This window comes from Mustela nigripes, chromosome 5, assembly GCF_022355385.1.
Source record: "Mustela nigripes isolate SB6536 chromosome 5, MUSNIG.SB6536, whole genome shotgun sequence".
Taxonomy (NCBI): Eukaryota; Metazoa; Chordata; class Mammalia; order Carnivora; family Mustelidae; genus Mustela; species Mustela nigripes.
The window spans coordinates 44,169,991-44,197,887 of NC_081561.1; the positions used below are offsets into that span (position 1 = coordinate 44,169,991).

Sequence of the window (27,897 nt, forward strand, 5' to 3'; positions counted from 1 at the left end):
CTATAGAACTAAAATTCAATTTAAGAAACAAAATAGAGAGCAGATAGCACCTGGGCCTCTGAAACCAGACCACAGTGCACCCCTGTGTCTTGCCAATGGTTACATTTTTCTTATTCCCACACAGCTTGTTCCCAGTTGCATCATAAGCAGTACTGTCGATGATGCCTCATAATTTCTACTCAGTTATGGGCACCTACAATGCAGAAGAACTGCCTGTGGTTCAGTTCACCTTTATTGTACTTATAAACTGGTATAAAAATTATCAATGAGGGGTGCCTGGGTGGCTCAGTGGTTTGGGCTGCTGCCTTCGGCTTGGGTCATGATCTCAGGGTCCTGGGATCGAGCCCCGCATCGGGCTCTCTGCTCCGCAGGAAGCCTGCTTCCCTCTCTCTCTCTCTCTCTCTGCCTGCCTCTCTGCCTACTTGTGATCTCTGTCTGTCAAATAAATAAATAAAATCTTTAAAAAAAAATTATCAATGAATTTTTATCAATAAATAATCAATGAATAATGAATAACCAGCATCCTTAAACTCACAAACGCCTAACTAATAAGTCCTCTTTTCCCTTCTTCTTTCTTACTTCCTCCTTCCAAGAAACGGTAAGTCTTAGAGGGAAGATTAATTTAACAGTACATGGAACCCCTGACTTACAGCTTTCACACTTACCTAGTTTAATGACCATCTTTATTGTAAAGAAGCCCCACCCGCAATAAGAATCAAAACCGGTGTTTATAATCTCTGAATGACAAGAACAAGATGCAATTGATTGGCAAACCTGATGACGCTAGAGAGGGCAGGGATGGTGAAAGGGTGTCACTTGCCTCCAAATACAATCAAGTCCTGGTGACCTTTGTTCTTTTCTCCTTCCCTTGGAGTACTGCTTACAGTAGGGAGTATTTACTAAGGTATTAAGATTCTTTAGTGGTTCCAGACCAAGTGCCGGGGATAAGAAGACAGACATGAGAAGACAGACAGCTGCTCTGCCTCCAGAGGAGGAGGCAAGCAAACACCATATCCGCCAATCAGTGAGGAAAAATACAGATTGAGTTAATGCCAGAAAGGAAATAAAGAGGAAGAGGAAATAAAAACTCACTGCAAGAGTACATTTTAGTTGAGATGGTCAGGAAAGGACTCTGTAAGTAGGGACATTTGAGCTGGCATCTAGTGAGAATTAGCCATGTGTGAAGGCATGTGGGACAAGTACTCTAGGCAGAGGCTAAACCTGGAAACAGGAAAACGGTATTACATAATTGGAGGGAGAGAAAGGCAGCCAGTGTTCTCAGAATGGGAGATGGTATTATAAGATGAATTTGGAAAGGCAAGCAGAAGGCAGATCATATAGTCTTGGAAAACATGGTAAAGAATTTTAATTTCATGCTCGCAAAATAAGAAGCCTGTGAAGACTGTAAGCAGGAATCTAAGAAGCAGAAAACTTGCATTCTGATGCTTCTGCTAACCAGCGATTTCCTTTCTGCTGTGTCCTTTAACTCTCTGAGCCACTATTTCATTACCTGGAAAGCAGCAATAGTAAGTGTGTCACCTGTTTTCCATCTGCCCCCACCCTTCCAGTTCTATTGTCACCCCTCCCCCCGCTGCTCTGTACTCCCAGGGTCCTCTCAGAGGATGGCAGCAGTGGGTTCTCCCTCAGTCTGCCTCTAGTTGAGTTTAACCAAGGAAGTCACCAACAGGGGATCAGACGACAGGAGAGCAAGACAGAGTATTTATTTCCCTAGATTCCTTGCCACTAGGTCACCAAAATTTACCTTCACCTGAGGACACAGTTTCTGTTGGGAGATCCTCACCTACCCCCAACTTCAGGCTAAGTAGTAGAAACAGCTCCCCGTTGAGACTAACCCCAGGGCAACACCCTGTATCCTGTAGTTTCCCTAAATCCTGCCCACATCTTTGGAATGGCCTTTTCATTCCCTTACCTTCAAACTACCCTATATGAGCATACCATCTGTTCACTGCCAGAACCCTTATTAAAAGAATATTATTTTTCCTATCTTAAAAAAGTCATAGAAGGTAATGTATATAAAAATTCTTTACTAAGTACAAAGTACTATAAAATATAAAGTATTATTTTCTCCTCTTGTTCTCAAGATCCCAAACTCAGACCAACACTCCTAATAAAAAAATTCAGCTGTATTGTGAACTAAATACACATCTTGGTATAGGGAGGTCCAGGAGTATAGAACCATAGGACATTACCAACCATCTCCTAGTCCAACAGTATCAGTTTATACATGAGGAGACTAATGCTCAGAGAAATTAGTGTGCCAAAAGCCTCAGAATCAAGTCTCTGGATTCTCAATCCAATTATTAGCAGTTGCTTAATAATTTTAATAAATATAAACAGTCTATATATATATATATATATATATATATATATAAACAGTCAACCATCAATAAGTTACTAACACTCTATTTCTAGATCTTAGCAGACCCTTTTAATAGCCGTTCCACAACTAAATATAGCATAAGAACTAACGATGTAGAGGTAATATATTTATCAACAACCATCATTCTCCAGTTATCTAGGGACACCTAATAAAAGGGCAGCATAATCATTAAAATTCAAATAACTTCAAAACTATACTTGGTAATTAAATGAGTCATCCAAGGCTAGGATTGAAAAGGACCTTAAAAATCACATAATCCCAATTCTTCTACTTTGAAAGAGGTAAAAATGAAAACTCTGAGTCAGTGGGACTGAGAATTTAAGTCTTCATATTGCCAATCCAGTGAGTTTCCCAAGACACTGTATTGTTTATAGTTAATCAAAATATGAAAACTACCAGTCACATGAAATAAGTGGAAACCTGCGCAGCCTGTGGCATGCAGAACCAGTTAATAAAATGCCCTTGTTCCAGTCTTAAGTATTTTTAAAGTGCATGTTTGTATCTGAGGAGAGGGTGGCTAGGGGAAATTTTCTATCCCAGCGTTACAATGTAAGTGGTGAAATTTGGATTTGTCTATCCCTTACTTTTTAAGATGTCTGACTGATGGGGGGAAAATGATCTTTCAAGTCCCTTAAAACATTAACCTGTAGCTGACAGAAAGAAAAATCCATTTAAGATCAAGAGGAGAATTCCTGGTCAGCATAGCTTTTCTTCTCACTGTGGCCTCACCCCAAACTCCTTAGGAATTCCACAGAGGTATGGTACTGTGTGAGAAAGATATCAATAGACCACTTGAATTGGATGGCTTTCAGCACAGGCACCAAAAATGACTCAAATATCTGAGCCTAGTTCCAGAAGTGCGAATCCACAGCTTCACAGTGTCTAGCCCAGGAACCAGTTCGGATGTGTGTTTTTTAAACATCCAAAGGCCCTAACCCAGCTTTAAAAATTAAACTGAAGCTAAAGAAGGGTGGTCAGCAAGCAACAGCATCTGGGTTTGACAGTTCACAGGACTATTGATCTTAACCTAAAAAGAAATCACAGGTTAGGGTAAATATTTTGCAATCCAGTTTAGTCACTAAAATATTCTATTGCTAGCAGAACTCTGGTTTTCAATTATTTTGTGAGACAGACAATATGCCCAGTTTCTTTTCTCATATGCTCAAAGCTTGTTCATTTGATTTTTTTCTGTTGTAGCTGTATTTCCTGTTAGAATCTATGGCTTACAACTACACATATAACCTTTACTGAATCATAAATCTCTCCTCTCGGTTTATTTTTCCCACATTATTGGTAAATTGTTTTTTTTCTTGGAATATTTTTATACCACTAAATTTTAGTTATTGCATATTGTTGACGTTTAGCCAAATAAGATTCTATAATATGTGTGTTTTTAACTTTTTGGCCGGGAAAATATTAAAAATGTTTCCATTTTTCTTATATTCTTTCCATACCTAGTGCAATTTTTGTCCATTCATTTCTCATTCCCTAAGGTATAGAAACCCATTCATGTGCTGGCATTTTGAATGAAATAGGCAAATGTTCAAGTGACAGTCTTGATGCCAAGGATACTTTATTTAGGTCCACCTAGCTCAAGGCTTCTTTGAAATTAATTTAGGCTAATGGAGGAATTCTGTCCTTTAAACCTTCCTGACTCATGGTGTGCTTTCCTACCAAATCTTTGGTTTTCCTGGTAGTAAAGGGTCCACAGCACTTGCAGATGGCAATCTCAGGAATGTTTGCCTCATTTTCAGATGTTCCTTTCTAGGTGCATTTAGCCATGTGAGAATAGAGAATATACTTCAAAAGCTTTCTTCATAGAAAACAAACCAACAAACAAATTAAAAAACCGTGAATTTTAGTCTTTATTACCCCTTTTGTACCCCTACCTTCGATCCCATCTTGATAATTAGTAAGGATGTGGTTACATGTGTACTAGATCCTCTAACTCTACAATTCTATAATACTTGAACTAGCTATCATACCTAGGAACACACATTTTAGTTCTTTAGTCTTCCTTCTGGGTTCCTTAATACAACCTGCTAAATCATAAATGGTGAAACTCAGTGAGAAAGTGAATTACACCTAACAATTCTAAGGTTTATATGAACATCAAGGTTTTCAAGCATCTAAAAGAATAGAAGTTGCAGGTGAATCTTAGTAGAAAGAAACAGACACAACTGCTTTTTCCTAACCTTAGACTTTAGGCAAGTAACTTTCCAGAACATCAGGCTTCTCAAGTGTGAAAAAGAGAATATGTCAAAATCTCTAGGGAAATTTTTGATCAAAATCCCAGGAGGGTCCATTCTCTTTGTCAAGTCCTGAATTAATGATTACTAATTTAGTGAGGGAACGGTTAAAAACTCTTAAGAGACAGACATCTATAAAAGGTTTTTCTTCAACGAAGTCCTTTTTATTTTCTATTCAAGATAACATTAAGTAACGAACAAAAAACACTCACATTAAATTTGCTGCTCTCTACTACTGTTTCCTCCCTTGAAATGTTTCACATGTTGAAACGTAAACCCTGTCCCCCACCTAAGGAAGGGAGGGAGAAAAAAAAAGTTTGCTTACCGTCAATTTCTATGGACAGGACGTGGTTGCCTTTTCACCTGAGGCAGATTTGTTCACTTTTAAATCTGAGATGAATAATAGTGATCAGAACCAACCACAAACTTTACTTTCAAATTTGGGGAACTAAGCAAGAGACGCCCTCTAGTTTCTAATAGCAATATTGAAAAGTGACAAGCAAACTACAAGTTTCATGATCATGAAAGACATAAAGATTGTAAAATATCATTTCATTTTCTTTTGTTAAAATCTGTGTAATTTATGTTAGGAAAAATGTAAAAAGCAAACATTCCTATACCACACTATTCTAGTGACCAAGGAATATGGCATGGCAAATGGTCAGAAAGCCATCTATCTGGTCTGAGAGGCAGAATTGGCTAAGAGTCTCCTAACACAGCCTCATAAAGTTATGATAGGGAGTCACTGAAGTCAAGAGGCCAGCACAGTGCCTGGCACACAAGCAGAGCTCCAGAAATAATCAGCGACCGCCCCCCGCCAAAAAGAAGAAAACGGTATTAGATTACATTGTGTTAAATGCAGACAGATCCACATAGACATTTTGATCTGTTTCATTTTTTAAATATGGGTTAGTTTAAAATAGATTCTTAAGTTAAAATATTTTAAACCTCCTAGTTTGAAAAGATAGTAGTTTTATTGTATAAAAGATGTTTAAAAACATTTCAAACCATTATGGTCAACATGGTAGACAAACTTTTCAAAATAGCCAAATAAATTTTTTTTTTCAAAAACTCATTCTCTATTGAAGTATAACTGATTATTAAATGATTTTGAAAGCATTTATTGAGAAGCCACCGAGGCCACATGAAGAGATCCAAAGCACTATCAGATAAGGTTGTCCCTCCTTTCAAAGAGCCAATGATTTAAATGGAGACCAAGCAAAAGTCTCTGAAAATCAAATCAAAATATATAATTTAAATCACAATTTGGAGAAAAGAGGAAAAAATTGACTGCTTTAATTGCCAAACAATGACACAATATGTGCATTATTTCCCACTACTGAGGCCTGAACAGGCAGTGTAAAACAATGGAATTATGTTAGGTATCAATACATAGGTAAGATTTGGATAGACTCATATTGGAGTGGTAACGTAGCTTTCCTGAGTGAGAGCCCTATAGAAAAGCATGCAGAAGAACAGAAGGTTGCACTTGCAAATGTGAGTAAACTTCCTCATCTGAAAAAGAAACTCATCCCAGAGAGCCTAAATTATTACAATACCTCTGAGAAAAGAAAGGAAGAGACCAGTGTAAGGCACAATGGATTAAAAACTGAGCTGGAGGGTGTGCCTTTCACATAAATGGTGTTCCATTAACATTTGTAAAGTGGATGATGATTATTCAAGGTTTAAAACGTGGGTAGCGGGGCGCCTGGGTGGCTCAGTGGGTTAAAGCCTCTGCTTTCGGCTTGGGTCATGATCCCAGGGTCCTGGGATAGAGCCCCACATCGGGCTCTCGGCTCAGCAGGGAGCCTGCTTCCTCCTCTCTCTCTGTCTGCCTCTCTGCCTACTTGCGATCTCTGTCAGTCAAATAAATAAATAAATCTTTAAAAAAAAAAAACAAAAACGTGGGTAGAGTGTGCATATAATCAATATAATCTCCCAGACCTTTTGTTAATACGCCTTTGGGACTACTGAAACAACCATAAACCTGCCTACACAAGGTACCTGACTAAATGGCTGACTTTATTATTTATGACACTCCAAGAAGCATAAGGAAGAGCTTAGAGTAAGAAAATACATATATTTGAAAAGTAGCTGAGATAGTGGTAGAAAGATAAAATGTGGCCTTCTCTCAGGGAAAGAAAAGAGGGAAGAGGAGGAGGAGGAGGTATGGAGAGGAACAAGAAGGGCGCGCCAAGCAATGTGAGACAAAACGAAGTCTAAAACACAGCATGCAACTCAATGTAAAATTAGCTTTAGGATTCCTGGAAATCAAAGCAAAACATAAAATACAAAGGTTGCTACCTACGCTACTATTACCTAATAGAAGAAAGCATACCAGTCATCACATCAAGGACACAGAATTGTGTCATGGCACTGAACTCTATGAAAATATTTTGATCAAGCTCCAATTCTTTTAAAAAGCGAAATTAGGGGCGCCTGGGTGGCTCAGTGGGTTAAAGCCTCTGCCTTCAGCTCAGGTCATGATCCCAGGGGGCTGGGATCGAGTCCCACATCGGGCTCTCTGCTCAGCGGGGAGCCTGCTTCCTCCTCTCTCTCTGCCTGCCTCTCTGCCTACTTGTGATCTCTGTTCTGTCAAAAAAATAAATAAAATCTTAAAAAAATAAAAAGCGAAATTAAACAACAATATATATAATTGATGACAGTTTTCTAGAAAATGAAGAGACATTATGTATATTGTCTTTTCTCATACTGACACACACTAAAGGCTAAGGACATAATATAAAGTCATAGTTCCATGTAATTATGTCAAAGCTAACTGAATAAAGTAGATTTCTAATGATGTGGCATATGTGTCAGTAGTCCTGACAAATAATTATTTAACATTTTCTTTAAACCATTACTTTGGATATGAATTGTGTCAGCTAAGTTTCTGATAGTTAAGGCATAGCAAAAAATTAAAAATTAAGATCCTTATAAAAAATCTAGGTATCATGGTTATTAATTGAATTATATGTTATTACACATTTTTTCTCATTTTAAAGCTTTATTTTTCAGATTTATAAGTGACAAAGCTGATGTTTTTGTGTGAAAATTAGAAAGTTTAACTTGGCCTCAGTTCAAATTCTGCTCCATAAAACAAGGAGTAGAACACCTCATCCTAGATTTTGATAGCAGGAATCACCAGATGTCACTAAGTATCATAAAACAATCTTGTGATTTTATAGAATACTTAATTTTTAAGCAACACTCCATCTTCATGGGCCTCCAAAGATCATTTAGAACCAAATCACCACCCAAATAACTAAATGAGTTAAACAATTAGTGTTTTTCAGCATTATCCATATGGGTGTTAAAGAAAGTCTGCCTAAAGGGATAATTTTTTTTTTTTTATAATTGATACTTAACCATTCCTTCTGTTAGCAATTAGCCAACAGGTTCAATTGCTCATTCACACCACTCCCAGTAGACTTTCGTAAAAATCCAACAAAGAGAAAGGATGTTTAGCTTCCATTTTTGCTATAATAACAAGGTATATACTTAGTTAACCTAAAATTTGTCCACCTGCTTAAGTTGAAATGGAAAGATAATTACTTAAGACTTCACATAGTTAAGGGTGGAAAAAAAGTTACTTCTATCCATTAGATCCTAACACGTTAAGAATCTACATTGAAGTCATATGCACTTACCCATAGACCTTAAAGGCAAAAAATGAATTAATAAATACCACAAAAAGTCTTAAATTATTTTTATTTCATCGTCTTTACTAATTGAATAAAACATAGCTGTGGTACAGTAGAAGAGCTGTGGTTAAAATCAAAATCTTTTGCATTAAATATAATGAGATTGAAAGTATAAAATGGATAGCCCTGAATCTATAATTTGTTGAGAACACAGCAGATGTGCATAAGTGAGGAATATCTATTTAACCTCATACCCTTATATGATGTGGAGACTGAGAACTACCTGTTTATTAAGTAGTCCATACTTTGAGTCCAACATTAAGAATCAGTGTTCTGGGAATTAATCTATTTTAGAAATCTTAAGGTCATCCTTAAAAACAAAAGCACTTGGTAGTAAAACAACCTTTAGTGGGACTTGTTCAATTTTAGTGATTAGAGGTGTGTTTAAAAAGGGGTGGAGGGACACCTGGGTGGTACGGTTAGTTAAGTGTCTGCCTTTGGTTTAGGTCATGATCTCAAGGTCCTGGGTCCAAGCCCTGTTTCAGGCTCCCTGCATAGCTGGGAGTCTGCTTCTCCCTCCCTCTCTGCCTCTGCCCCCTCCCTGTTCATGCACACACTCTCTCTTTCTCTCTCTTTCTCAAATAAATAAAAATTTTTAAAAAGAAAATTAAAAAAAAATGAAGTTGCTGCATCCAAGATAGGGAGGTGATGAAGTTTTTGACACAGGAGGAAAATCTTGCAGAGCTTTAGGTTCTAAGAGAAATGAATGCACTAAAAGCAGAGAAGTAGGTTAATAAGGTGGCTAAATAGGAAGCTACATGCTCTCCTTCCCTCAACAGACGCCAAGTTAACAACAAATGGACCATCATACCTCTGTGAGAATTCTAGAGGCCTATTGAGAAGCTACAGTACCCAGGCCATAATTGTGGAGAGACTGGTAGGGCTGGAAAATTATCATTTTGCATCCAAGTAAGGACTTACTTGGGCTAGAATCATCAGTGGATGTTAAATCTAGGGGGTAGTTTTGATGAATAGCAGATAATACATGGTCTCACAGTATCTCCCCACCGACTGCATACAAATTGCAAGAAAAAAATAAAGCCACAATTATACAATGGAATATTATACAGTAGGAAAAAAAAGTGGTCAACACCATGACCAAGGTAATCAAGTTAACTTCACCAATGAGGAACAGAAAGATATCGTGTGTCTCCATATGTGAAACCTTGAGAAGAACTCATCATCATCTATGATGTATTTCAGCCAAGCAGGCATAACCTGAATCTAATTACGAAGTAATACCAGCCAAACCCAAAATGATGATTATTTTCAAAAAGAAGAGAAGGGGGAAACCTGGGTGACAGTTGAGCATCCAACTCTTGGTTTCAGCTCAGGTTGTGATCTCAGGGTCATGGAATCATGCCCCATGTCAGGCTTCCTGCTCACCTGGGAGTCTGCTTAAGATTCTCTCCCTCTCCCTCTGCACTTCCTCCAACTCACATGCGCACTCTCTCTCTCTAAAATAAATAAACCAGTCTTTTTAAAAAAATAACAGAAGAGGAAAATATTCTTCAACTATGTCAAGGTCATGGGAAGAAGTTAAGTTGGCAGGATAGTAGGGAAACCCTGGGCTTGCCTTGTCTCTCGATTGCAGCTAAATCAACATCAAATCATTTTTTAATAACTAGGAAATCAGTCTGAGGATTAAGAAAACAATCTGCACGATTGGACAGAGAGAACATGGCAGATGTAAGTTTGGAGACGTGAATTGGGGGAGAGAAGAGCTACAGTGCTGTGAAGGGGAGGGAGCCCTTTTCATGGAGAAAAGTCAGGGAGAGAGTGGAAGAGAGAGCAGCATGTAGGGTTTGTGCAAGATGCCATGGTGTGGGGATCCCCTGGGAGGGGAGATTTTTTTTCATTCTTCCATGAGGGCCTCCTGAATGGCAGCAGCCATGAGTCCCCTTCCTCAGGGATAAGAAAGTGGGTGATGCCATCTTCCACACTCCACTACCTTCTCTATTCCCCCCACCCCAACACACAGGCATTGTTGGACTTCAGAGAGAAACACAGCACCTCCAGTGGAGGCTGGGGTCACTTAACACCAAACCCCACTCTCGGACTTCCAGCAGGGTCATCTTTACTAGGGCAGGTCTGACTGTGAGCCAGCTCAGTGAGTTTCTCCCTCAGAAGACCAGCACAGACACCCACATGTACCAAGTCTACTGAAAATAGAGTGCTCTCCAAAGCATCAGCTTCAGTTCTGGGGGAGCTAGGATCAGGCTTTCCTTTTAAAAAAAAAAAAATAGAGGGCGCCCAGGTGGCTCAGTAAACGAAGGCAGCTGCCCAACCAACTGAGCCACCCAGGCGTCCCTTTATTTTATTTTTTTAAAGTAACTTTTTTTTTTTAAAGATTTTATTTATTTATATGACAGAGATCACAAGTAGGCAGAGAGTCAGGCAGAGAGAGAGGAGGAAGCAGGCTCCCTGCTGAGCAGAGAGCCTGATGTGGGGCTCAATCCCAGGACCCTGGGATCATGACCTGAGCCGAAGGCAGAGGCTTTAACTCACTGAGCCACCTAGGTGCCCCGGAATCATTTTTTTTAAAGCATTATTAATGCAAGGCATTCCCGAGAATTTCTATTTCTTGAGATAAGAATAAAACTCTCAAAATCTATGCATCTATGCCTCTCTATAATATAATCTAGAGGATTATATAATATAATCTAGAGGATCTGTGGCACACAGCACCAGCAAAAAGGAGCATAGCTATCACAAGTAATAGGCGGCTTTTCAATAATTGGCTCCACTATAAAAAGCCTGCAGTTAGTGGGATTAGAACAGATTTATTACCATGGTTCAATGTATTTAGCAAGGAATAACTCTTGAAAGTTAAATTAAGGTAAGTTCTTAAATGATAAAATCATGTAACTTTACTGTATTTATCAGCCATACTGACTTTTTTAACTCATGTTTTTGTTTTTTTAGTTTTTTCTATAAGTGATCCATCTTTCAGAAGCCATGAATTATCCTGGATGTCTTTTGCTTCCTTCCGTATTCGAAAAAAGACACATATTCAATTGCAGTTTCAGCCTCTTTCTGCAGATGGCATCTTATTTTATGTTGCACAACACTTAAAAGCGCAATCAGGTAAAACTGGCAGGATGTTTATGGTGGGGGGAATTGGGACCCTAACATATTCCCAGTAGTCTTTTAAGTAATGTGTAATGGAGTATTTTTATTTTTTTAAGTCACTGAGCCTATAAAATATGTAAATACTTGATACTTATATGTTCTGTTATCACTGCAAGTGTATGTTTATGAACTGACTAACTATAAATTTCAATAAAATAGCAAGAGTTTTAGAATTAAAGTTAGCAAAAACCAAATATAGTATATTCTCAACTGCATAACAATCCCATCACAAAAGAGGTTAAAGCCAAGTATAATAGTTTTATGTCAAAAGGAACAAAATATGTATATAAGAAATAAATGAAAGGAAGTCACGATTGATATATTTCCAGTAAATCCATCCACATTTATAGCTCCAAAAATTTTCTTTAAGTTATTCAACATGTTATCTACATAGTAAACCTAGGATTCACATTCCAAAATATGTTTGTAAAAATATTAACTATAAAACTAGCACAATTATTGCAGAATAATATGGAATAAAAGTATCCATGTAGTATGTTGCAGTTTAAAAAATTGTTTTTTAGTTTTTATTACTTTACTGTTGATTTTCATTTTCATATATCTTTCTCCAGAATTTTGATGAAGACATCTGCATTTATAGTTACATTTCTATTGAAAAATATTTTTAAATTTTACATTTGGCTTTTCTTTCATCTTGTTTCTCAGAAAATGAAATTTTAGTATTGGGAAATAATTAAATCAGTTTTTGTTTTCCACAGCCAACACAAATGATACCCTGATTTTCACAAGCTAATCTAAGTACCTCTTTTGAATGTGTCTTAATATGCTGCTAAATGATTAGAATATCAGAGAATTAGACTAAAGTGTTTCCATCTCAATTATTTTGAAGGTGAAATACCTTCAAAATAATTTCAAAGAGAAAAGATAATCTTAAAGAAAAAAGATAACATGATTGTGCTACAAAATATATCTTAGAAGAGATTTGTTTTCCTGAGATATTCTATTTCATTTTAAATTTATGATTAAATCTCCCTGTGAAAATGTCAAATAAAAGAATTGTCCACAAACTTTCTACTTCTAAATCAAGAGACATTAAAAAATCAACTTTAGTTATGTTTCCCATTAAAAAATTCAGGATTAACCTTTGTATGGTTAAGGGCATAAAATCAGAATATATTTGGCACTGTACTGGCAAAGACTGTCATAATGTAGTTTTATAATTAGTACACTAGATACATATTTATGTTTATGTATGTTAATTAAAAGCTCATACACATTAATATACATAGGAGTCCAAAAGCACATTTTTCTTACATTTGTTATTAAATGGCACTTCATGTCAGTCAAGATTTTCCTTTTTCCTGCCTCAGACACTGTTTACAAAGAGAGATGAAAACAGATATATCAGTTTCATGTCATGGTTGGTGCTGCATCTGACACTTAAGTAAGGGAATCATGAAAACTCTAAAATATTAAAAATCTAAGCTCACATTCCCGGACTCAGATTAATCTAAAGGTATTTATCAGATGAAAAGCATTTATTTATTTATTTATTAGTGTTCAGATGATGTAATGAAGTGGTAAAGTATATTGCATTTATTTACAGTTGCATAAAATACAAGTGATGTTTTCATACTTTGTACCTTCTTTAAGAGTTATGTCTGATGTAAACGTTAACTGAGCCCTCTGATTCTCTGCTGAGAGGAGCTTCTCCTAAAAAAATGCCCACTAAATACACAATGTAAAAAAATAAATTGGTATCAGCAACCAAATAGGTTTTCATATGTGAAAAGCCTAAATTTCACAGCTTATAAGGTATCTCTTATCTCTGTAGAGGTTAATAATTTTAATAATCTCAAATAATATAAAATTTAAAACAAAATGATAATTTCAAAATTATCTTCATTGATTTGAGATCTTTGATTTTGGAAAGAGATTTTAAAGAAATATACCCTTGGCACCTGTTCATCCATTGCTGTTAACTATTTCATACCTTAAAGTGTTTTGATACATAAAAGTTACCAATACTATATTAAGCACATATAATCACAGACAGCCTGAATTCACAAAATTTGTTTTTAAAAAAGCCTGGTCATCCACAATGTAACATTAAAAATACTCAAACAAATAATAAAAGATAAGTAAATTAATATTACCTTCACTTTCCTGTTAGGGAGATCAAGTATATAAAATTTCCCTAATATACTTCTTCTATAGTCCCTTCACAAATGTGAGGTCCTAAAAGGTTGCTTTGATCTCTGATGCATGGTTGGGGTGGAAGGTGAGGGGTGGAGGCAATGGCAGCACAGATGAGGGAGGGAGGGTCCTAGACATGGTTGAATAGGCATTAAATAGCCAAGGTGAATTATTTATGACATTCATTCCATTTATGACCTCAGTTTCTTAGAAGTACTATCCACTTGTGGTCAACTTCTAACATATACTTACCCTAATGGCAGTCTGTACTCATGACCCATGACTACAGCCATGACCCATGTTCTAGACTACTAAAATAAAGATTTGCATAACAAAATCTGCCAATACACTTACAACAGCAATTTTAGTTTCCAAGGACACAGAGGGGAAAAGAAAAACACTTTTTGGCGGGTCAGTTCACCACAAGACAAGAACATACCCACAAAACTGTTAAAGTAAGCCATCCTTGGGGCGCCTGGGTGGCTCAGTGGGTTAAAGCCTCTGCCTTCACCTCAGGTCGTGATCCCAGGGTCCTGGGATGGAGCCCCGCATTGGGCTCTTTGCTCAGCAGGGAGTCTGCTTCCTCCTCTCTCTCTGCCTGCCTCTCTGCCTACTTGTGATCTCTCTGTCCAATAAATAAATCTTAAAAAAAAAAAAAAAAAGCATTCTCTTTGCTCTTAGAGTTGACAACTTAACCAGTGATATTATAGATCACATCTTTAGCTTTCCTAATCATTTTTTAGATATTTTATATTCCATTGTAGCCCTTCACTGTAACACTGTTTACTACAGGACACTCTACGACACAAGTAGCAAGAGAAACTTCTTCCATAATACTGTGAAGATTTGTTTGTGTCCACTTATAGTCACAAGTATATTCAGAGTGTTATACATTTTTAAAACTTAGTATCAATTATGTTTCATTGTTCTAGTTTCTTATGGTACAAAATTTAGATGATTCAGTCCACATTTTTCTTTCATATTAAAAGTCTGCAAATGCTGCTTCTCTCTCTTTAGACTCAAAATATTATTCATGTTAGAAAATAGATGAATAAAGTGAATTTCTTCCTTTTCTAGGATTTTTTAAAATTTGTACATCATTATAGGATAAAGAGGTTATATTTCTTGCTTTCAGCTTCAAGCTAGTATTTGAGAAATACTCTGCATCATCTCACCCCACAACTATACAAAGATGAATTTTTTTAAGATTGTATTTATTTATTTGACAGAGATCATAAGTAGGCAGAGAGGCAGATGGGGGTGGTGGGAAGCAGGCTCCCCGCTGAGCAGAGAGCACGATGTGGGGCTCAATCCCAGGACCCTGGGATTATGACCTGAGCTGAAGGCAGAGGCTTTAACCCACTGAACCACCCAGGTGCTCCACAAAGGTGATTCCTTAATTCAACAGTTGTTTATTTAGCATCTAATTATGTGCCAGGTACTATACTAGGTATTGGAGATAACTGTTGGGCCAAATCAGACACAGACCCTATTCTCATGAAGTTTACCAACTAGAGGCTGAGGCAGCTGTTAATCAAATAATCACAGATGTAATGACAGATTATATTCACTAGAAATTCTCTGTAAGAAAAATCATTAAGAGACCCACATTTTGCATGGAATCATATAGTTTTCTCAAGCAGAAATCATAAGTGTAGGACTGTAGAATTGCTAGGTCTCCCAACTGTCCTAGAATAATGGTCTGAAGTGGACCACAAGGATGAATAGAATAATGGACACTATTTGTAGGAGGGGAGTGAAGGAGTGTGGCACTGCCCAAGAAAAAAAGGAAGAGTAGCAGGTGCCAAGAAATCTCCTTGGATAAGAAAAGAAACTATGGTTGTGAAATGTTAGGAAAAAAAATGCTATTTTGAGGAAGGTATCTCTATAGTTTGCTAACCTCTTAAAACAGTCTTACATTGAAGGGCTGCATTCTTTACTAGGCACCGAGTTCATCTGAATGCCTCACTGCAATTTCATACATATGCTGGATCGTATTTGTTCAGATTTGTTCACAGATGACAATACAATTTTATATTGTGAAGGAGGGAATCATGGTGCAATTAAAGAACTAATAGAAACAAACCTGACCGACTCTGGGGGAATCTAGGAACACTTCTCTGAGGAAGTGGCATTTAAACTCTGATCTGAAGGGTAGTAGTCACCTAGGTGAGACGGAATGGGGACTTGAGGGAGTATTCCCAGAAAAAAGAAAACAACATATGCAAAGATTCTGAGGCAAGAACAAGGTCAGTGTTGCTGGAGTAAAGGGATTAGAGGAAGAGCGGAGAATACACTCCAGGTAAACCTCGAGAAAGGGGCAAGGGACCCACTGAGGTTCTATACATGTTAAGGATTTGGGGCTCTTATCTCAACAGCAATGAATGCCATTAAAAGGTGGTATAATGACCAGATCTTTTCATTTGAAAAGATCATTTTAGCTTCAGTGTCGATGCTAAAATCAATAGAAAGGAAGTGAGGAGGCTCTAGCAATCAATTAAGCTGGAGAGGACAGTAAAACTAATGAAGGTGGCGTAAGCAGACAGAGTAAGAGGTTTACAGTGAACCAAATGCTGATAAATGTTTCATTAGAGACCTGGCTTTGATAAACTGATTTATTGTGGAACAACAACAAAAAAATATATGGAATTGAGGATCAAACCTAAATTTTTGGTTTGAAGAACTGGAGGACAAGGGAGTGACTCACTGGGTTTGGAAAGACCAGAAGATGCCAGGTGTGTGGGAGGAAGTTCACAAATTGAAATATGAACTTTGGAGTTTGATGTGCCTTTAAAACATCCAAGCGGTGATCTCAACTAAGGATTTGTGTCGTAGATGGAACGTGATGTGGAGGACATGGCTGAAACTTTGGGGAGCATACACTGAAAGAGGTGTTATAGCACCAGAATTAACTGCTCTTAATCCTCGTGCTTACTTCTTCAATCTCAAAAACAGAATCAGCAGCTTGGAGTAACACATCTAAGTTACTTTTTACACGTTCATCCTTAACTATATAAAATCGTTAAAGGAAAGCCTCACTTTAACTGAAGAACCACAATACATTCATTCAGTGTGAAATATTTACAACTAGGAAAAGCTTACGTGGCCAATTCCTGAATAATACAAGATGTATGTACGAATATATACAGATATATTTTTATCTGTAAATGGAAACAAAATTCTCTAACATTATTGTGATCAAGACTATTGCTTTTTTTCCCCCAAAACCAAAGCTTACTCAAATGGCCAAAGGGCACGAGTTTTTAATGGAGCAACATTTTACCGTTACTAATTAACTTGTTTTCTTTCTCAATAGGTGATTTTTTATGTATCTCCTTAGTAAATGGTTCTGTTCAATTTCGCTACAACCTTGGTGACAGAACTATCATTCTAGAAACTCTCCAAAAAGTAACTACGGATGGAAGTACTTGGCATGTGATTAAAGCAGGAAGAGTTGGTGCGGAAGGCTACCTGGATCTGGATGGGATAAATGTAACGGAAAAAGCCAATGCTAAAATGAGCTCCCTGGACACAAATACTGACTTCTATATTGGGGGAGTGTCATCCTTAAATCTTGTAAATCCTATGTCAATAGCAAGTGAACCTATAGGTTTTCATGGTTGTGTTCGAGAAGTTATTATAAATAATCAAGTATTACAACTAACTGAATTAGGAGCAAAAGGAGGTTCAAATGTAGGTGACTGTGATGGGACACCCTGTGGGTATAATGTGTGCAGAAATAGGGGTGCATGTGTAGTAAATGGCACAACTTTTTCTTGCAGATGTTTGCCACATTGGGCTGGAAATACATGTGACCGGTCTGTGTATTGTTTGAATAATCTTTGTCTTCACCAATCTCTATGTATACCTGATGAGTCATATTCTTACACTTGTTTGTGTGCTTTGGGTTGGGTGGGAAAGTATTGTGAAAACAAAACTTCATTTTCAACTGCAAAATTTATGGGTAATTCTTATATTAAATACATTGATCCAGATTACAGAAGGAGAAACCTTCAGTTCACTACTATATCCTTAAATTTCAGTACTACTGAAACAGAAGGCTTAATTGTATGGATAGGAAAAGCTCAAAATGAAGAAAATGAAGAAAATGATTTTCTGGCAATTGGTCTCCATAATCAGTCCTTGAAAATAGCAGTTAATTTAGGAGAAAGCATTTCTGTGCCTATGACCTATAACAATGGCACATTCTGTCATAACAAATGGTACCATGTAAGAGTAATTCAAAATCAGACTCTTATTAAGGCCTACCTAGATGACAATCTAGTCATCTCTGAGGATATTGACCCCCACAAAAAATTTGTTACTCTAAACTATGATGGCATTAGTTATCTAGGGGGCTTTGAATATGGCCAAAAGGTAAATAAAGTGACTCGAGAGATTTTTAAAAGAGCTTTTGTAGGCAAAATTAAAGATGTATTTTTTCAGGACTCAAAAAAAATTGAGCTAATTAAATCAGAGGGATACAATGTCTTTAATGGAGATGAACAAAATTAATCATATAAGCTACTACTTGTGATTTTAATTTACAAAATGTATGTGTAAATGTAGTTGTTTCAGATAGTCATTTCTTTGGCACTGTAGTCTAAATGCTACACATTTTTTTCTGTAAGTTTATAAAATATAGCTAAGGAAATTATTTGTTTTCCTATATCCAATATATCTGTAAATATGTTGATTCCAAAGTTTTAGCTCCATTTTGTGTTTGCACATCTGTGAATTGTTTTTAAATAAAATTTAGGTGGGATAAATGATACACAGAAAAATAAATGAAAAAGCAAATAACCATAGGAAAAATAAAAATTATATTAAAATATATAACTATATTGTATTTCATGGTTCAGTTATGAATATTTACAAAATTGAAATAATGTGAAATTTAAATATGGACTTGAACAAAAAGAAGGCAGAGGTGGAGAAAGGCAGGGTTGGCTGGTGAGGGTTAAACACTTATCTTCCACAGTAAGACATTAATAGCTTTTGCAACCTTTTTTTTTTTTTTTTTTTTTTTTTTTAGTAAATACCATGTTACAAATATGAAGGCAAACATCCTAAGAAATGGCTAAAAGAATCAAAAATAGTTACCTCTGGAGAAAAGAATAGTGCAAACACTGTGTTGGGTTGTTGTTATAAACCTTACAGACTTACTTGACCTTTTAAACCAGGTACTTCTATAACTCATCAAATATAAAACAAAACTTTATTTACACTTAACTTTGAAGTCTAGAGTTCTCACAATTGGGCATAAAGCAGGTTCTGAATAATGCCACTGATTCTCTCTGTACCACTAAAAGCATAACTTGTGAAAGTCCATTTTACCCAGCCACCATTTATTAATATACTTGTAAATAGAATTTTCTCTCCCCACCCCACTCCACCACTGTGGATGGGGAAAGTAGTTATTGCTGTTGTTGTTATTTAGGATTTTTAGAGTTTAATATTTGTGACAGTTTGGCCACCAAGAAAGCAACGGAAACCACCAATGACACAATGCACTAATAGGTAGGACTATGTGGAGAAAAAAAAAAATGATCTTAATAAGCAACTTGTAGACTTTTGAAAGGAAAAGTACATAATTTTCTTATTCAATGGCAAAGAGAGTTTACAAAAAGGACTGGTGCATAGTTAACTTCTCAATGCTATTAAGCAGGATCTGCCTCTGCAAGTTCCAGTCTGTACAAAGAAACCAGGTAAGCAATTTATCATTTGAAGGATTTTAGATTTGGGGGGCAGGGATTGTTTTTGCCACACCATTGCAATCAGAAAGCTGTAAATGCCCTTGGAGGGCCCCAGAACTAAAGTGAAGAATTTTGGCACCATTCAGTGGGACACAAATTGTGTATATTAAGTATATTAACATTAGAAAATGTGTGTGAATAAAGATAATGTAAAACTGCAGAATGTCTAAATATTGATCCAAAGTAGTTTTTTTTTTGTTTTGTTTGAACAAAACCCATGCCAGAAAACTGCCCAGTGTTTGCTGCAAAACTGTGACCTAAATTTGTTTTGCATTGTACCATTTAACTTTGCTGATATCAAGATAATGATACCTGTTCTTAAATTGTTTGGATGGCTGATAATTAGATCTAACTTCAAAGATATACATTTTATGTATACAGGTAAGAAAGCTGTTCTATGTAAGGCTACCAAAGCTTCAATGAACCACACCTCCTGTTACAGTAGGCCATGTATTCCCTCAAAATAAATGCAGAGTACTATCCTTAAAGCAGCTCTTCCCAACATTTCAGTGGACCCCTGAAAGCCCGTAAGTTTTCTGGGGATCCCTAGAGTACTTCTTTTCTCAATGACAATTCCATGCGAAGTCAGATTTTCTTCATGTATTTCAAACAAAACAACATATTGCACAACACTGAATGCAGAGGCATGTACGGGAATCCAGCTGTGTTAAGTCAGACTATGGAGATGTGCAAAAATGAAAACAATGACATTCTTACTAAGATTAGTGGGAGTTATTTTTCATACAAATGTTATAGTAACATAACAGGATCATTGTTAAATATTTTAAAAATTGTAACATTTAATTTCTAAATTGCTAAATGATATAATCCATATTTAGGGTTCTCAGTAGTTTTGTAAAGGTTCCTGAAACCAAAGTGTGTGAGTTACTGCTTTAGAGCTGCTTCTGACAGCTGCAATTTTACATTAAGATGTGACCACTTGTCTTCTATACCACACGGCAAGCTCCAAGAGATGGGAGGCCAGCTAACGGTACTGCTCACCACTGAATTCCAAAAATCTAGTACCAAATAAGAATCTAAAACTGCTACCTAGCAATTCCCTGTAGGTTAAAATGGTTTGGTGAAAAAAAAAATGTTTACCTTTAAAATCTAAAATATCATGTGGTGAATTATCACCATTATTCATTTTTGCTATTATTGGGATGACAGTGTTTAAGATTTCCTGTGATATGCTTTTCAACACAAAATAAAAATTGATACAGAAACCCTTTAAGATAACCTTACTATAAATGTTAAAATGCCTCTGAAACAGTGTTGAATGTGAACATGTTTTAAAGTAAAGGTGAAATAACTACTAAGCCAGGTGGTGGCCATGTTTACCTTTTTATTTTTTAATTTATTTGAGAGAGAGCGCACCAGCATGGGTAGCGGCAGGCAGCAGTAGAGAGAAGAGCGGGAAGCCCCCATGGTGGGCTCAATCCCAAAACCCTAGGATCATGACCTGGGCCCAAGGCAGATGCTTAACCAACTGAGCCACCCAGGTGTCCCATTGTTCACCTTTTTGAAGATTCTAAGATTTGCGTATTAGAGAGAGCCAAAGGGGCGGGGAAGGACAGAGAATCCCAGCAGATTCCCCACCGAGCGCTTGCCTCCTGTGGGGGCTCAACGTGGGGCTCCATCTCCCAAGAGCATACCTGAGCCCAAACCAGGAGTCTAACACTTAACCAAATGAGCCTCCCAGGCACCCCTTAAAGATTCCTTTTAAAGAAGGTGCTGCAAAAAAAATCATTATTTTGCAGGATAAAGCATTCTTTTTTAAAATAAGGAATATTTTTAAAAAACAACCTAAGCAGATATATCCATACACACTGAATTATTTCCCAGAAAAAGCAAAGGCGTTTGGGGATAATTGTAGTTACTGAACTCACTGCTTTAAGTATATATGTTGGAGTTTCCCCCAACTCTTCTCAATCTGTAGACTCACGTTTTCAAGACACTTTTAAGCTATAAACCTAGTATTGCCTTATACATGAATTACTTAAATTCTTAAGGAAGCAGGAATCAAAGAATCAGGGTTGGCACCTTTTAAAAAGAAGTAACCAATTCTATTCATGATTTGCTTGGGAGACAAAGGTCAGTAGTTGATCCTGTATATTGCCCTTTGTTGTCATTAGTTAAGTGGTAACCTGACCAATGCTTTAAAGGGATCTGAGGCTGGAATAGTGCAAATGGCATATTTAAATGCTAAAATTAAGTAAGCTAAATTAATAATTAGTTCCATTAGCTGATTCATTAGCTCTCCTAATGCATTTAATTCATATTTATCTTTAAAACACAGCTACTGGGACATTTTGTGGTGGGGTGCACAGTAGGTCAAGCATCTGCCTTTGGCTCAGGTCATGATCCCAAGGACCCTAGGATCCAGTCCCACATTGGAACCTGCTTCTCCCTCTCCCTGCCACTCCCTCTGCTTGTGTGCTCTCTCACTCTGTCAAATAAAATCTTAAAAAAAAAAAAAAAAAACTATGAAAAAACTAAAAACATCTGATTTTAAACTTACCAGTTAACTAGTTTTCTGTAACACATAAACACAACCAGTGCCAAGTGGCTAAACTGTCAATTCCATTTTGTTCTGTTACTGATATTTTTCTTAACGCTTAGACATATTTACTATGGCTTGAGATGTTAAAACTCCAAAAACTTAGCACACCCACAAATAAGCTGTAATTAAAAAATCAATAATTGTGTTAAGTAGAATAGCCCCTCAAAGTTGCTTACATCCTAATCCCTGGAACCTGTAAATAGGTTATATGGCAAAAAGGAACGGAGGTCACAGATGGCATTTAGGTTGCTTATCCGTGGATCTTAAAATAGGAAGGTTATCTTGGATTATCTGGGAGGGCCCAATGTGATCACAAGACCCCTTAAGAGCGGAAGAGGGAATCAAACAATTGGAGGTGGCAACATGAGAAACACTGAGCCCACATTGTTGGGTTTGAAGATGATGGAAGGGGCCATGAGGCAAGGAAAGTAGGTGGCCTCTAGAACCTGGAAAAGGCAAGGGGGATGGATTTTCCCCTAACACTTCCAGAAAAGTGATGCACTCTTCTGACCCCTTATCTCAGCCTGCTGAGAGCTGCTTCAGACTTCTGATCTACAGAAATGTACAATAAATTTGTGTGATTTTAAGCCACTAGGTTTTGAATAATTTGTCACAGCAGCAATAGAAAACGAGCAATAGAAAATAAGACTTGGGAATTAGGATTTTAAGTGAATATAAACTTTGCAAATCTATACAAGGGAATCACACAGGTTTTTGTGTCTTCTGTTCACTTTGAGGAGTTGGGTTGTTCAGTAAAGGGTTTCAGACAGGTTGGTGGAGTAGAGAGGAAAGGGGATATGAAAGGGATATATAGTAATCAGGCTCTCATCTCTCTCTCTCCTGTTCTCAATTCTCATACAGCAGACATGCACACAGACCCTGGAGAATAATTCAGAGAACTGAGATAGAATTCAGTTCTGACAGTAGCAGTCTAATCTTGGGCAAGTTTTTAAATTTGTGTTAAGTACAAATTTCCTCAAGAGACCTCTAAGGTAAATCTTCTTCACCTTTCAGGATGACCAAGGCTTATATAACCTGCCCCAACACAAGGTCTGACATACAGAGGGTTCACAGAGGCTTGCTTACTGCCAGAAGAATCACAAGAGGTCGACTTTTTAAGTACCGAGACACCCTGGTACATTTTACTTAACAGAGGTATATATAAACCATCTTAGGATGGATCTAAATTTATTTTAAAAGCATCAAAATGTTTTTAAAGAGCAAGTTTTCCTTAAGACGAGATAAATAAAGATGAACTTTATTTAACTCACATTTAAGTAAGGCTAGTTACAAGTGAGACTTAAAGACTGAGAATGTCTTTGGATCTACTCATCGAAAACCTTTCTTTTTCCCTTTTTCCTCATAAGTTAAAATCTGTCAATATGCCTATACTTTGCCCACTCTCCACAATATTTCAGTCATCGAGGGATCTACAGACTTGGATCTAACACTTAGACCTATAATCCCATTAGATGGCCACCACTACTAATAGGGGCCTCTGGAATGTAACATGTTCCAGTGATATATAAAAAACTTTAAAGTAAGCATTGCAACAATATATACAAGAAACTACTATGAAGTAATCAAAAACTAACTTAATGACTTTCTTCCATTGCTTAACCCATTCTTCTTTACTTGTACCTTTAAAATAAATAAATAAAATTCAGTGTCTGTCTGCTCAACCCCACAACCGGATAAATCAGAGAAAGCAGACTTACTACAACATACATCTGTGAAATCAAAAAGCTAACGTTTGGTTTGAGGTTTTTTTTTGTTTTTGTTTTTTAAGTAAAACCCTGAAAATAATTTCATAATAGTGCAGAAGATGACTTTAGGTTTTATTTACAAACTGACTAGTTTTTTAACAAGTTAATTTCCAAAAGAAAAGTAGACCAAACTTAAACACACTTTATTTAAAAACAAGTCCCCTATTTCAGAACTTTTATGATGATTAATTTCAGAGGATAATAACCAAAAAAGGGGCTGCAAATTATTGCAAATTAGACAAAATATCTGGTTTTGAACTTACACTCTTTTCTCTCCAGTGAGACTAGCAAAGCTGATTAAACTTCAAAAGCTATTTTTAACTGTAATCTTTATAGACTTTTTTTTTTTAAAGATTTTATTTATTTATCAGAGAGAGAGGGGGGAGAGAGCGAGCACAGGCAGACAGAATGGCAGGCAGAGGCAGAGGGAGAAGCAGGCTCCCTGCTGAGCAAGGAGCCTGATGTGGGACTCGATCCCAGGACCCTGGGATCATGACCTGAGCCGAAGGCAGCTGCTTAACCAACTGAGCCACCCAGGCGTCCCGATCTTTAGACTTTTTAAGAAAACAAACTATCTTTTTTTAATCTTTTTAATTTTGTGAAGTGATTTATATTTTTCTTCATTAATATAGATGAGCAAAAACACTGGTTTTTTTTCCCCCCTCTCTCTTTTTTGGTCTCAAGTGTTAGCATTGCTTTAAATTATAGCAGTATAGTAGGTAATTTAGAGTGTGAATAAACTTAAATTTGGATTAACAACAGCCTCTGTGTGCTATTTCAAGCAAAATTAGCATTCAGAACTATAATTGCCCGTCTCCACCAACAAATTAGAGTTAAATATACAACTTACAGAGATTCACACCATGTTTCTTTTAAAGTTCTGTAATGATCAGTATACCAAAAATTTTGATGTTAAACAAGTTTTCAAAAACGTACCTCTACGCCGGGTTATACCTACACACTTTTTCATTGGTAGTTCTCAATTCTAACCTCTTTAGAACTCTATGATTTATCTTAATAGCCTGTAATCCATGACACAGAATTGTTTTTCACCTCATCTACTGCCTAACGTAGAGAGCTATTATCTGTGTGTACTTGGCAGAAAAAGAGTTTAGTATCTGAAAAGCTTTAAAGAAGAAATACTTTTACTACTGAATTTCAAATCACACACACAAAATAGGTGAGAAATTCTTTTATCATATTTAGAATCAAAATATCCCTTAAAATATTTACATTTTACAGTAAAAAGGATAGCAAAACACAAGATCATGTACAAGCTTAGTATTCAAGTTTCCAAAGAGCCAAAAATGAAAAGGAAAAAAATGGCCTACCACAAAGTTGTAGTATATGGTAATAAATGCCTTCAATGAGTGCAGATTAAAGCAATAAATGTATTCCTTGGGCGTCTGATTCTTAGTCAAAAACTGCTCAACTAAATGATTAATATAATCTGATTATGAAGTTGCTTGGCTTTCTGTTGCTCCTCTACAGTTTCTTTAAAAACAGTGCAATTTAAAACAAACTTACAGAGCACACATTACTCTCAAATTAGTCATTATATAAAGGACATTCACTAGAGGCAGTAAATATATTCCATAGTTAACCATATTTACCAAGTAAGGAATAAAACTAAAATTTCTAAGCCTTTATTGCATATTAATAAAACAAATCTTTGAATATACAGCAATGTAAAACTTTTAAAAATATTAAATTCCTAGAACTAGGGACAGTTGGTATGAAGAAAGGATGATGGGCACCGGCACAGAGAGCACTCTGCACCAACACACAGATTTCATTGTTCTGCAAACCACCAGTATTAAAAATTTAAAAGATGGCACAATCCTAGCAGGCAATCATAAAGTTTTTAAGATACAACATTTCAGTTATTTAAATGTAATCTTGAAGCAGCCTGCAAATTTTACCTTTTGCTTTTAGCTCTGTCAGTGTGGTCCCTATCTTTATGGTACCTATCTCTGTCCTTTTCTCCTTCTCTATGTTTATTTTTCTCTCGTTCTTTGTCCTTTTCATGGTCTTCACTTTTAGGTTTATCTGGTTTCTTGTCTACATTCCTACTATCCCGGCTTGCTTTTCCATCTGCTCCTCGATCACCATGTGATAACCGTGCCCTCTCTTTATCTTTGTGCCCTTCCTCCCTGCTTTTTCTGTCTCTGTCCTTGTCTTGGGTTCTGTCTCTGCGTCTATGCCTTTCAGAGTCTTGCTCCCATTCTTTTTCATGTCGCTCTCTTTTCAAATGGTGTGAATCACTATAAAATCTCTGTCGATCTCCTTTACCCCTATTAAATGGCCTATCCAGTTGCTGTTGATCTGGCCTACCCCAAGGGTCACTATGGCGCCTTTCTGGTCTTCTAATGTCTTTAACCTGGTAAAAATTTTGTGGACCTATATACCTTGATGTTTGTGAAAGGGGACCCATCATACGTTGTGGCTGGCCTGTCAGATGAACAACAGGTGGCCAGGGAACCATGGGATTTTGAGCAAAGCCAAACCCTGGAGGGGGAAGTAAAGGGGGTGGTAAATGTGGTGGAAATCCAAACATGCTTTGTGGGGGAAAATTAGGAGGCCCTGGAAATGGAAATCCAGGGGGGCTAGACTTGAGATGCTGAAGGTTGGGCTGCTGTGGCCTCATGGGTGAAAAGTTTGCACTTGTTCTGGGGCTGGTGCTTCTGGAAGTAAAGGTGATGCTTTTAGAAGGAAATTCTGATTGACAAGTGTTTCCAACTTCAAAATGAGATGATGCTGCTGTTGATCCTCTTCGAAATGGGTGCACGGTTTCAATATTTTGCATTAAAATATCTTCCTGTAAGGGCTTTGCTTGTTCTGTTGGAGAAGTGTGTGTGTTTTCTACTGACGGTGAGTTTTGTGCAACCCCTGAATTATCACCCTGCTGAACACAAGAGTTTTTCTCCACAGAAGACAACTTTTCCTCTACATTGCTTTGTTCTGTTAAGTGCTCCTTGTGTGACAGACCAGGCAGGGTGTGTTTCTCTCCATTCCGGCAATTATCTCCATCTTTGCTTTCTGAAGCAGTTACGTGCTGACTTCGCCCTGCTGCTTGTCTAGGATCCCGTTTCAGGTTGATAAACTGTGGGGATCTTGTTGTATTAGCAACAGGGTTTTCACTGCAGCTGACATTACTGTCTATGTTTCCTTTTCCTACATTAGACCTGCCTGGAGAACTAGTATTTGAAGTCCGATTATCTTGCAAATTATTCTCTTGATCTTGCAGCAGCTGTCTTTTTAATGTTCTCTCTTTATTCTCCACAGTTTCTTCTTGTTTTGACTGAATTGATAAATTTGTTAAGAATGCTTCTGTAGAAACATCTGGTGGCTTACCTCTGAGGCTAAGACTTGTCACAGGTCCAGGAGAAATGGAAGAAGACCCCATTACTGATGTTTCTTCTCCTACTAATACTGAATTACCTGTAGATTCTGAAAGATCATCTGCTTTAACCTTTACCTCCTTGGCATCACCATCAGTTGCTTCCACTTGATCTATTTTCTCTGCTTTGGGGTCAGCCTGCTCACTTATAAACGGAATTTCTTTGAGTGTGTTCTGTTCTATCACTGATTGAGTCTGTTCATATACCTGACCAGTAGTGCCCAAAAGGCTCTGAAGTATATCGTCCACAGGAAGAGGTTTATTTGCTAATTCCAGAGTAGAAGGCTGATTTTCCCAGCCAATCAATACCCCAGGAAGGAATCTTAGAGGTTTTGGTGGCTCCTGTTTGGTGACTTCCACTAAAGGTTCAATTACTGTCGGAAGGTCTTCCTGAAGAGTTTGCTGAGGCTTATTTCTCTGCTTATGCAATACAGTTGTAAAAGAATTAAAAAAGTCATTTTCTTCCTCTGGTGTTTCTTCTGTGGAAACATCTATTTTACTTTTTTTATCAGGTGGCAAAGCCACTGGTACACTTTCAGAAGTCTCAGCCGTATGACTAGTACTAGCAGTGGCACTATGTTGCCGCTTCAGTTTCTGACGGATAATTAAGCCCAACAATAGATTAGGTCTATGCAGTTCAAGCCCTGTGTGAAATAGAAAACACCAATTAATAGTCATTTTCAGAGCACCTGGGTGGCTCACTCGGTTAAGCCTTCGGCTCATGTCATGATCCCAGGGTCCTGGGATTGAGCTCCATGCTGGGCTCCCT

General features: G+C 37.1%; 2 protein-coding genes across 6 annotated transcripts in view; one reads left to right on the forward strand and one right to left on the reverse strand.

Annotated features, from left to right (window-relative positions):
* The window catches only part of EYS (eyes shut homolog), a 1,640,601-nt gene extending 1,622,099 nt beyond the window's left edge, over positions 1–18,502 (forward strand). The window contains 2 exon segments of the mRNA XM_059401541.1: positions 11,280–11,441; positions 16,960–18,502. Coding sequence (XP_059257524.1) covers positions 11,280–11,441; positions 16,960–18,158 — 1,361 coding nt within the window. The 3' untranslated portion in view covers positions 18,159–18,502.
* Positions 18,503–24,905: 6,403 nt separating this feature from the next.
* The window catches only part of PHF3 (PHD finger protein 3), an 86,755-nt gene continuing 83,763 nt past the window's right edge, over positions 24,906–27,897 (reverse strand). For all 5 annotated transcript variants that reach the window (XM_059400185.1, XM_059400183.1, XM_059400186.1 and 2 more), the window contains one exon: positions 24,906–27,772. In XM_059400185.1, the coding sequence (XP_059256168.1) occupies positions 25,647–27,772 (2,126 nt within the window). In that variant the 3' untranslated portion in view covers positions 24,906–25,646. The remainder of the gene's footprint in view (positions 27,773–27,897) is intronic.